Genomic DNA, 12,558 nt, shown 5'->3' with positions numbered 1-12,558 from the left:
GCACCGACCAAAGCCAACAGGGAGCGCGGGACCCTACGCTTTGTTGTGAGAGTGCTGAGAGTGATTAGTGATTGTAAACAGTTCTAAGTTTGCAAAATTGCGATTGTGTTAAAGGAAATGATTTGTGTTTCTTATAGAACTAAATGCCCTAGTTGTCGAACTTTCAAAGTGTAAAAATTATTTCCTTGGTGCGTGTGAACGTCATTGGGGATGATAATGACATCCTCTATAAGTGTCTGTGCATTGAATTGTCAGTAGAACCTGACAATTGATTTCGTGACCACAAGAAATGGAAGGTCCTGGTATAAGCCTCTTCCAAGGATCTGAATCGTTGGAGATAGCTAATAACCAGGAAGAGGAAGAAAATGAAGCGTTGGAAGATGAAAGGAGAAGAAACGATGAAGTTAGTATAAGATTTGATCTCGTTGTTCCCTAATTACTGATCGTTATTTAGAGGCTAAATGTTATTTTTTCACAGCTTAGGGATTTGATTTCTAATGCTTTCGATGATTTGACTGATGATGACCAGAGTTATGCTGATAGTAGCAGACCTTTGAGTTCAAACGATACTGCTAATCAAGGTGAGTGATGAGCGTATTAACGAATACATCTTTGTATCAGGAATCAGATACTAATTACCCATTCATCACTCGTAGATAATGAAAGTCGCCGAGAATCCCCTCACCGGCATGATTTTAATTCAATCGGTGAAGAGGCGAATCTTGGCAATCGAAGGACAAATCCTGCGGAAGAGAGGAATCATCCCCGTCGTACCATTGCAGCTACTGGTTACAATGGACCTGGTGATCCACATTTTCCAGCCAAGGGTAGCCCATTTATTGGTGCCGGAGATTCGAATGTCTCAGCGTTGCATTATAAGCACTGCACCAGAGTCAGCCCAGGTTTCAGTGAAGCCCCTGCTGGTACATATAATTATTCTCAAGATCATATCAATAAAAATATTCCTGATGATGAGCAATACCTGAAAACTGGTAAGATTAGGTCTTTTACTAAGTCATATTTTCTTCTCCCTTTTCTCATACAGTAAGGATAGATATCAACTATCATTGAAAAAGGATTAACTATGTTCGTAGGCAAGACTATTCTAAATTTTTACTTCTTATCCCTTTCCCCACACATGTCACTCCACTGTTTTACCTGACAAAGGACTTAAGCTTGATTACGGTAATGAAATTTCAGTGGAAAAAGCTAATTACTGCATATAAATGTTCTTTTGTTGTGTTTTTACTCAATCCAGGTGATGTTTTTGTATTGACCTTATTAAGTCTTAGTTAGATGCAAAAATTGATCTTATTGGTCAAAGCATAGATTGAGGGTTTGAGTAAGTGATTTGGTGGACCTGTAACTCCACCCATAATTTTGATGTAACACATGTAGCATTCAGGCGAAGAATTTAAAGTTTAAGATAATATTTTCCACATGATCACCCATGATTCATGAATTATGCTGAAGTTTGTATTGGTTGTCATCCATCTGCCATGAGCAAGTTTCGGCAAGTTAGTTTTACGTGGAACATTTTGGCTACCACCCATACCCACTACAGCTGGTCTTCCACTCCAAGTGTTAGACCCCTCCTCAATTCACAATACGTCCCCCCATCTTATTTAAAGATCCCATTCTCATCCTTTTCCACTTATACTTACGTGCATTCTTCTCTCTAACTCAGTTTATAACATCCCCTCCCTGCTCAAAACTTGATCCATCCAAACCTTCTGTCTTCTTCATATCTCCTCTAGCAGCTGCCTCTGCTAAGCTACCATATCCAGCACTTCATAGTTTCTCATCTTCCGTCCTATAGTCTCCGCATTCTAAAGCTTTCTTCTTTTTTGGTAGCAGGATTAGGGCTGTTTTCACAAAATACCCAGGCCAAGACCCCTCCATAGATCCTGCGTACCTGTTCAAAAAAACCTCTCTTACCACCCACCCCTAGATTCTTGAGTAGCTCATAAGGTATTGTCCACATCTACCACTTTCCTAGCCTTCTTGTCGCAAAGGGCTCCCTCAATTTCCATGTCTAACATCACCAGCCCAAGATTTTTCCCCTCCTCTATACTTTCTGCCTCTGTGTTCAATTTTTCCAGCCTTTTCTTACAGTCATACAGTTCCTCTGCATATTCCTTTCATATGCTTCGAACCTCATTTTGCTCAGTTAGCATCCTTCCATCCTTAGCCTTAATTTTTGATACAACTTTGGGGCCTATTATGTAACTTTGACTCTTAGCTAGAGCTATCTCTAACTCCGCCCGGATTTGTTTTGATTTTTAGCTCCAACGTTATTACTCACCGGCTGGAGTTACGAGAAGTCTCCGAAAGAATGCGGAGCTACAGTAGCTGTGAAAAATTCGGAAAGCAAATCTCTGGAAATGAGTCAACCAATAGGAGCTTAGGTATCCGATAGTCAATTTTTCTGAGCAGGCAGATTTAACTTAAATTTCGGAATGGAGTCCCAAACTTGTATTTCGTAAGTTAACGTAAAATAATTAATATAAACTGAATTGTTGAAAAGGGTAGTTTTCTTCATCAAAGAAAACGAAAGGCATAGATTGCGATTCGTTACCCACCATTAGTGTATTCATAATATACAAATTATTTGGTTTTAGAAATGCCGGTTTAGATGAATGGCAAGGGTCAATTTTATCCTCATTTGAAAAAGGCCAGATTGGCACCCATGCGATTCCACCTAGTTTCTACACGAGTAGATTGGAGGTTTACATCGTCTGAGATTACCAATGCATGCATGAGGCACAGAGCTCAGGGAAACATGTCTTAATAATCACCTATTAATTCATGGTGAAATAAAAACACAGTACTACAGTGCAACCTCGATATAACGACACCCCACGGTACACTAATAAACACTCGCTATAGCGTATTGTCGCTTTACCGGAGGTGGAGCAAATAATAGCCAGTATACCTGTGACGAACAGATATACAGGAACAGGAGTGGTGCGGCGACAGATAAACATCTATCCGATAAACTTAAGCATAAATCCAGACGAAAGGCGATGTTTTTTTGCATCACTAAATTTCCTTACTCAAATAACGAATGACTATTCAAACAATTTATAAGCACCGCACTGAATAAAAATCGTGCAAAGCATTGTTTCGTCAATCATTATATTTATCGAACGACAGTTTACCACATAAATTTAAGACTGAGCACTCCATTAACTTCATTTCTAACAGATCGCTAGCAATTACAGAGGTTAAGGAGTCTTGATGAAAGTCTTCCGGCGGTGAAACCCTCGCTATGGCGAGAGCCAACGCCGAAAGGGTCTCGTAAAAACGAATTTTTTAACACGCTTATTATAGGGTCAATTGACGGTGCATCGGCTATCTCTCGTTATCACACAGAGTTTTCCCGGCATTCATACTTACCCGTCGTGTTTTCATGCGCTTGAAAATTTTCACTTTTCATTTAATCGCGAAAAATAGATATCGTCATTTAAAAATTTAAAAGCATGAAATACGTACTCCATGAGTAATAATCTTTCGATTTAGGCAGTAAAAAAATAACAGGAAACCACCCTAATGTTTATACTTTAAAGCTTATTCATGTACAGTTATATGTCATCCATTGTATACAGTCATTCCTTTATCGTCGAATTCAAACCTATTCTCTGCCCATGTTGCTAATATAACAATTTGTTGCCATATATGGCAACGAATACGATTTTAGATACCGGCAAAGGTCGGAGAAAATGAGCCAGAAGCAGTGCATGGTGCTCACTAATTTTATGAGTGACCACAGAAGCTTTGTCCTTGGCGTATTCCAAGGAATAAACAGGAAGGCAGCAATGAATAAAATGAGGAGTGAAGTTACAAACCTTAATATTTTATCGACAATTTAAAAAATGTGCAAGTGAGATTGACAAATGTCAACATATAGTCTGCACATTCACAAATGGGGCAATCATGCAAACAGTACGAAGATATTTGAACACACACACATTTAATACCAATAATGAAAATAAAAATGTCCAATATAATATGAAACGTCGAATTTCCTTCTCTTCCGTTAGCATGGAAGATTCAACATTACACACGTCCTTAGTGATATTATGAAAAATCTTTAATAATATTTATCTGTTTTTCCACGCTTAGTCCAGATATTCTGCGTTTCCTTAGTGTGGGTCCCAGAGACCTGCAGAGATATTGAAAAATGTCTTTCGACACTCTTAAAAAATTTGAAAATGGTCTTCATTTAATTCGATCGGATTGTAGGAATCCCTTATTCGTCTCCTTTCTAGTGTCAGATGCCTCTTTCTTCTTACATACTCCGCAGACACCCTCATCATCCTTCCCCAATATATGTTTATTGGTCGATCCATTGCCAAATCCTTCAGATTCCGACGGCAGACATCAAAAAATGACAGTTGAGAAGCGAAGGAAATCCGGCTGGAGTTATTCCAGCCCTGAGATAGCTCCAGTTCGCAATTCCTATCGGAGTTATTTTGACTACTGTTATCGCAAATTGAGCTATGGCAGCCATCATAACTCTTATAGCTCCATAGCTCCGGAATTATGACTTACATAATAAGCCCCTTTGCCTCTTTTACCAGCCAATAGCGACTTGTCCTTGATGCACATGGTGCACACTTCTTTTTTCTTCTGTAACTATTCCGTTTCCTCACACCGCCTCTTCCACCAAGCTTCCCTAGGTCATCTGGTTTCCTACCTTAATCAATTACATATTAATTTCCCTGTACATCCTGTTGCTATGCTCAGTGTCTTCCTCCGTTTCTTGTATCATTTCCTGAGTTTCTTTATCCTCCTATTGCCAATGAAGCTAAATGTCTTCTCAGCCACTTTGATGATATCTAAAGTTTTAATCTTGACCCACTCTTCCTTCATAGTTCACCTATTTCCAATCTCCTGGTACTATTCTTTACTAGTTCCTTTCAAGGAAGAGATGCATAGTTGGTAGGGTTACCCACATCAATTGCAACATGGTGTTTTTATGTGACTCCATCACGTGGGCTACCTTTGGTCTGCCTCCTACCATTCAACCTATATGGCACCGTTGTCCCTAACAAGAGTAATTGAGAATTACTCCTACCAGTTCAGCTCTTGGAGTCATAGGAGCATGTAAGCCTTTCCTTTAAAACAGGATTGTAGCCCAAAGGAAAGGTGTTCACTATTAAAATTCCTAAATAGGCATCTCCTATTTGATCGTATTGGTAGCGTAATACCAATGGCAGAAGGAATCTGAAAAGGCTACAGTGTTACATAATTTTAGGGATATGCAAGTAGCACTTTTTGACCTTGAGTCGAGTTGAAAACCACTTGCGGAATCGAGTCGAGTGGAGTATGGTAATTTCTGGACCAGGCAATTCAATACATTCAGGCAATACTACAATGCATTCTCTAACATATTGTCATTTATCCAATCCCCTTTTGAATTTTCTATTCTGAATCCTTAGTCTGATGTTAAAAAGGAAATGATAATGAGGAACGTTGGCGGTAATTGTGTCAAAATCGGGAAAAACTAGCATTGTCCGCCAAAACCTTAAAGTTACATATTTTTCTCTTTTTTTTCAAAAATCTTAACAATTTTTACCTATTCTCTCGTTGAATAAAGAAAGTAAGGTAGGGTACAAAAGTATAGCATTAGAAAGTATGAGCAATGCAGCGGTCCACTCAGATTACTCTGAATATGTTGCCAGGTCTGAAGACGGTAGGCCGCCGCAGCTGACGGAAAGGTATTCGGTGCCAATGTCAACGACTGTAGTGGTTGACTGCTATGTATACAGCAAGCTAAAATACCCAGGCCTAGGCATTAGAATGACGTATCAACTTTAAAAACGATATCCTTACATGAATTTCAAGATGGCACTTCTTATTGGCAAATTATGGAACTTACTGGCCTCGACAGTTCTGTAACGACTCGACTCGAACCTTTGGGTACTCACACATCCCTATGTAATTTTACTAGGAATAGTCCAACAATTTTAAATGTCTACCTAGGTGCATTTTTCATTTTAATTGCATGTTATGAGATTGTCAATAACCACAGCCAAGTTCGTTCTCTATTGATACCATTTGTACCCCCTGAAGCTGCTAAGTTTCTTGTTTTATCTTTTGTTGTCTACTGTGTATGCAAAATGTCTTTTTCCTATTTTGTATGTTCTTTATTTTTATTTGGTGTGATTCACTCTGAGGTATAGGATTGCATTAGTCTGATGAAACTCCAACTGGTGGGGTGAGAACACTCTCAGATATGTGTATGTTAATCATGGATGAAACAATCAGTGTAACTAGTTGCGAAGCCGTACAAAATCAGTGATGTATAATAAATATTAATTTATTACTAACTAGTGCTGTGTAAGTGATAATTTCTTCATATCATTACATTGCATTTTATCTCTCAATCAATCCTTTGCCTCCATAGAATACAACAGCTTGGAACAACTGCAGGTTCTATATGAAGTGCGTATTAAAGAAATACAGCGACTGCATGATGAAATTGAGAAGAGTAGAAATGAGAGCAAGCAAATGGAGTTGCAGCTTAAGCGAAGACTTACTCTTATGGAAGCTGAGAAAGAAAGAGCAGCATTGTCATTGAAACAGTCTCAAAACCTCCTAGGTAAGAATATGCATGTACATATTTCTGTTGGCCATAATTATTTAATACATGTAGATACTACATATGTGTATATTAGTGATTAAAGTGATTGTATTGTTAGGATATTTATGAATGTGTGAGAACCAATGAATAAAGTTATATTACTATCTTTATTCTAGTTACCAGCAAGGCTCAAATTGAGGAGCTGCAAAAGCAAACTGAAGAACAAAAGAAAACTATTACTAGTCTTGAAGAATCTAATTATAATGTGAGTGCATTTAAGATCAAGGTTTATGTGTCAGCAATTTTTTTTTTTTTTTTCATTTTTCTGTTTACTATGATTCTTTATTTATAGCTGACAACTCAGTTGGAAATTGCAAAATCATCTGTAAATGATCTACAAAATAGGATATCATTTCTTGAAAAGATTGATACTTCAAAAAAGAAAGAATTAGAGAATGAATCCTATTTAAAGTTAATAGAAGAACGTCATAGAAAAGAGATGAACTGCATGCAAGAGGAGGTTGAGGTGATGAAAGTAAAATACAATAAAAAGGTAAGTGATCCCTTTTATATCCCATCTAACTTTTCCCTTGAAGGGCAGAAATTTATGGGAAGGATCAGATTAAAGCGCTTCTCAAGTTTTCAACCTTAGATCATAGTTGGATCCAGATTTAATGCCTTTGCACTTAATGTTTATTTTTTTGTGACCCAGATTCATTCTCTAAGAAAACAACATAAAAATAATTCTAATTTCTTGTTTCCACATTCTGAGTTTTATCCCATTTAAGGTCATTAAAAATTTTCCCGCAGATGATTTTTTTACCCAATGTAAGGTTTTTTCATGAAGGTTCATACCAACAATTATGCATATCTTTGAGTTTCTCCTCATCAACTCGAATATTCATGTGAAATTTTTGCAAGAGTTGATTGAATCTACCAGGAATTGATGCTTCAATGGCTTTCTTCCATGAATCCTGCTCTGAGGCCTTCGACCTGCAAGGCGGAGATTTGTTTTCGCGTTACGTTTCTCTCCGTCTTCTGATCCCAACACCAAACACTTCCTGTACTATATTCGATATAATGGTGTTATGTCATTCATAAATTACCTCTAACTGCCGTATATTCACTTCTGGAATTAGACTTCAATGGATACGTGATGACTGATAATATAAGTTAAGGTGATAGAGGGTAGCTACTGAGATACACCTTTCAATTCTGCTCTCAGTGGGCATTCCATAACTATTCCAATATTCTTTTTGCACAGTTTCCTCAAAAAATCCTTCGCATTAAATATTCCAAGGTCAGATTCCTAGGAGGAACCGTTTAAGGACAGAGGGAACGTTTCCCCTGACATGTCTTCATAGGCGAACAAGAGTATTCTTTCCCTGCGGAAGAACATCATGTGGCATCGTGATGAAGATACTGCAGCGACATGCAGATGGCTTTTTGATCACAGAATTGCCATCTATGATCATTTATTGATCGCTCATACTGGAAAATATCTCAGCATATTCGTAGTAAAATAGATGAGCTCAGAAAAGTACGAATACATATCTGTCAGGAATTCATTGATGGTTAACTTCAACAGCATGATACTGACAAAATTGCCTAACTTTGGAGATGCTGACAAATTTTCTGATTACTACAGCTCTATTGAAGAAAAAAGCTTATTACTTTGCAGACTTAAGCTAATAGGTAGTTATTCTAGGTCCAGTCTTACTTCATTTAAGCCTGCTATGAGACAAGGCGAGTCAGTTTTGATCAGCGAGCCAAGTAAACATCTTTCTCCTAGCTCCATACATCCCGCAAAAGCCCGCAGAGTAAGATTAACACATGCTGCTGTTATCATCATGTTGAATCGACATATATGCGTACTAGAAATAAGTTTAGCTTTTTTTATGACCTTGGAAGCAAAAATGTGCGCACAGCTCTTTGTAACAGCTCATTTGACTGTCACTTCGCTGGGGTGACATATAACATCAAGTTGGAAAAATTTATACCTTCCGTTAAAGAGATAGGCCATAGTTTACAAATGCGATTTAATGGCCTGTTTTTGTATCTTCATTCACTTGTCTGCATTGATGCTATGATGATGATTTTTTGAGCAAATATCCTTCTCTACACCTTTTTTATGGAATAAAATTGAAAAAAACGCATCAAGACCTCTTGGGTATGCCCCAGAATGGAAGCATAAATGTTAATAACCATCCATAATAAAATTCCTAATGGGGATGTTTTTAAGTTAACTGGCAGTATTATTCTCCTTAATGTTATCCTATAATTTTACTACCAATTTTTTAGCTGTTTTCTGAAAAGTGTTATTCAACCTTCTTTGAAAAGAGCATAGCATTGAAAATTTGAAACAGCAGTGGTGAAATTATTTTTTCTGCATTTATCGCCTTTTAAAATAATTTTTAAATGCATAGAAAGCTGCTCCAATCATTACAGGCTCTAAATACCTAAAAAAAAGAAAACAGCAGTTCCTTATGAGGATTTTTCTGCATCTAGTGTTTTGAATTTTGTCCCTCTTTAAAAACTTAAAATCTGGATCCTTCTGTACATTCTTTTGCCCATTTGTTCACTATTCATTGTCATCCTCTTTCATTCAGTTACATATTTATTTTATAGATGCTATTTTGAATGGTTTAATTTAGTTATTCACTAAGGGTGAAACTTGCCATGAAAAAATCATTTGGCACTTTTCATTAGCACGTTTACTGCATAATATAACTTGTGATAGGCAGAGATTTATATAGGGTACTGGAGGTAGTCCTTAGTCTTGTAAAGATTACATTTAGTTTTGACTGAATTTAAGCTTGTGCAAGTTGGTTTCATAAATCAATTAACACTGTATGACTATTGAATCCTTAGGTTTGCATCTTTAAAATGGTGGAAAACTAGTTTCTTTTTTTAAGCATGCTTCAAGGATTTGTATTTAAGGACGATAGTAACTTGAATTTCAAGTGAATTGTATAGTTTTGGTATTCAAAATTGTTTGTGCTAATATGTATTATTTGTTTAAGGAATCTGAATGTGCTTCTCTGGAAAAAAAGGTGACAGAAGTTACAAAATCTCTTGAGGCTACATTAGCTGACAAGACGGAAGTCATCAACAGGCTAGCACGTAGCTTAGAAGAAAGCCAAGCAAGATGTGAGCAACTGATGTCATCTCAAGCTGGTCAGGAAAATTGCGAGTTACGCATGCAGCTTGCTGGAGAGAGGTCAGAAAAAGAAATGTTACAAGAAAAAATTACCTCCTTACAGGTAAGTTTGGGAATCCTATTGGCATCTTTCAGGTGTACTAGAATAGGTGGTAGAATAGCTTCTGGAGATTTTTAAATTTTCTAAAATAGTATAATAACTGTTCATTTATGAAAATTATTTATGTACATATATCATGTGTAACGGATTGATAAATAAGCTTCCTTGATCATTTGAAGATTATACTTATATAAAAATATGTATTTCTTGTCTCTCTACTAATTGCAATCATATAACCAACCCCCTGAAACTTCCAATCCCAGCCTGTTGAGTTCCATGTTCCTCCCTTGAAGCCAGTTCCGGTGTTCTCAGCTTGGTTTTTCAGGTAGCGCCACCTGTACAAGAGGCCAAGCTCAAGAGCCCTGAGCATATGATTCAAACTTGATTTCTATTAAGTGCATGCATGGTGTTAACTCTTCCGTGAAGTTTAAGGGAGCTGCCAGGTTTACCTATATATTGATGCAATGAAAGTAATTTTTTTCATTGAACATAAAAATCATTTTTATAAAGTAAAAATTCTGATGGTTGATCTGTTTTGAAGGAATGCTGTGGTTGTGTCACAGTGGTCATGTCTTCCACCGGCTATGGCAGTTGGGATACAGAATATTCTGATTTCAATGAGCCGTCGGACCAATAGAAATGGGATTTATATCGCTGGGTTGCTAGTCAAACACTTACTGAAATGGACAACATCTGGTATTCAAAAAGCCACCACTAGTAAATCACAAATGTTTCCTCACAGTTCTGCTTCTTAGTTAACAAATCAGAAGGCTGAGGCTAACAGTCATGAGGTACTTGTTTAAGGCATGACAAAAAAAGTTATGTAATTTTAAATTCCCAGTCAATATAAAAATATTACTGAATAGCTAATGTGGTGTATATTCATCTATGCCCACATGTATACCAAATAAGTTGAGATTTAGGTTATATTTCAACCCTGCTGCATTGATGGAAATTTTTTTCATGGTAATTCACAAGAATTTCCATGATAAAAAATGAAATCAGGAACCTGGATATATGTCTGCTCAGCGGCCCAGAAAGCCTAAGGTCCATCGTTCAAGTCACAGTCTAGGGGAATTTTTTCTCATGGCAAGTCAAGAATTTCACTGCGGTTCACGTGGCAGGAGTTGAATATTAAACATCACGGCCATATGCGGCTCTAGTGTAAGTTTGAGGCTCAAACCAGTTTTGGCTCATGGAAGTCCTTTCTCACTAACATTTCCATCTTGGATGGGCCGCAAGCACCTAACATCTAGTGCCATGATCCTCGGTACAATTACCATGGAAAATTAGGAATCTGAATAGCATAGTGTGCTGTGCAGTGGCCTAGAAAACCAGAGGTTCATGCTTTTTATTCTTGGTCCAGAGAAACTTTTTTCATGGCAATTCATGTAAGTTGACATTATTTGATAAACATTGAAACTTGTCATAATTATGTAGCAATATGTGTGCATAATTTCAAGCTTAAAGTTGCATCTGATATCAAAAATGTTTCCTGTATGTATTCATTTGTAAAATTATTCCGTAGAAATTTCCCTGCTATTTGATTTGAAACAGCTTATGTGTCTTCTCCATCTGCTAGAGATCTTGTCAGGGTTAATGACTCTATCATGGGTTGTGTGTTAATAGCTATCCTTTAATTCTGATTGGTGGGGTTAGATGGGTGTATGGTACTTAGGGCATCTTTCTCTGTCTGAAAAGTATGGCTAGGCATGCAGCACTAATCCTCTGATTTTGTATTACAGAAATTGGAATTTTTTGCTTTTTTTGTGGCTTGTGACATACAAGGTTTCTTAAAGTATGAATGCTTTGAAATATTTATCTCTTATGTGAACAGTGAGATTTTGTATATGGCTTGTCTTTTGGCAGTACATTCAGCTGCCAATGATTTTTCTTTTAACCCCATAATTGTGGCAAGTGTTCATCAATCCTTATTTCTACAGTCCACCCACTATCTCATACATGTTGGTCTTTACTTGCAAGCATCATTCGGCATAGCTGAGGTTATTAATCAATTTTACCATATCAAACAAAATTGTTAACTTATATATGATGATGATATTATGAACAGGTTTTAATCAGCTTGATTTCCTCCCCCTGATTAGATTCAAATTAACTTTTGACTGACATTTGGTGAGTTGTCCTGTCAGCCCTTTTCATTGATAACAATCTTAAATACTGAAGGCTAAATGTATCCCATGGGATTTTCAATTTGTGTACTGCAAGGTGATGCATTTTTATTTAACCATCTCATGTCTCCATTTTCTTAGAAAACTGTGGATATGCTGCAGGCAGATCTTCGCAACTATGAAGCTGCATCACGGCTTGGTTTCCTAGGCTCTGAAAATACAAAAGAAAGTGACTCCATCGTCCATCTTGGTATACCTGGAGGAAGTCTCTCAGGAATGGGAGGAGTTGATTCTAAGAATGATGTAAATATAAAACTTAAAGAGGAGTTGAAAAGGAGTCTCATTGGGCAGCGGATTAAAAGGGAAGAAATCAGGAGATTGCAAATGGAACTTGAAGCTCGGGATTTACAAATACAGGAACTGCAGCTACAAGAATCAAAGTTTATAGCAGAGGCAGAGAAAATCAAGGTAATTATGCCTTGTGACTTGTAAATATAATTTTGTGGTGCATTTTGGGTATTTTGTATTTTAGTCAACAATCATGTATTTAGGATGAGCTATCCTATTGTAGCACCTGTTA

The 12,558-nt window shown here is 37.1% G+C and overlaps 1 protein-coding gene across 3 annotated transcripts in view; it reads left to right on the top strand.

Moving 5' to 3' along the window:
- The first annotated feature begins 7 nt into the window (after positions 1-7).
- LOC124158752 (myosin-15-like) overlaps positions 8-12,558 on the top strand; it is a 28,602-nt gene continuing 16,051 nt past the window's right edge. For 2 of the 3 annotated variants that reach the window (XM_046534040.1, XM_046534029.1), the window contains exons 1-8: positions 8-403; positions 479-581; positions 657-992; positions 6,413-6,607; positions 6,766-6,854; positions 6,942-7,142; positions 9,613-9,852; positions 12,120-12,446. In XM_046534040.1, the coding sequence (XP_046389996.1) occupies positions 290-403; positions 479-581; positions 657-992; positions 6,413-6,607; positions 6,766-6,854; positions 6,942-7,142; positions 9,613-9,852; positions 12,120-12,446 (1,605 nt within the window). In that variant the 5' untranslated portion in view covers positions 8-289. The remainder of the gene's footprint in view (positions 404-478; positions 582-656; positions 993-6,412; positions 6,608-6,765; positions 6,855-6,941; positions 7,143-9,612; positions 9,853-12,119; positions 12,447-12,558) is intronic. The other variant, XM_046534049.1, reaches the window with a different exon arrangement.

Source organism: Ischnura elegans, chromosome 1 (genome assembly GCF_921293095.1).
Source record: "Ischnura elegans chromosome 1, ioIscEleg1.1, whole genome shotgun sequence".
Taxonomy (NCBI): domain Eukaryota; kingdom Metazoa; phylum Arthropoda; class Insecta; order Odonata; family Coenagrionidae; genus Ischnura; species Ischnura elegans.
This window is presented reverse-complemented; position numbering and strand designations above follow the sequence as displayed.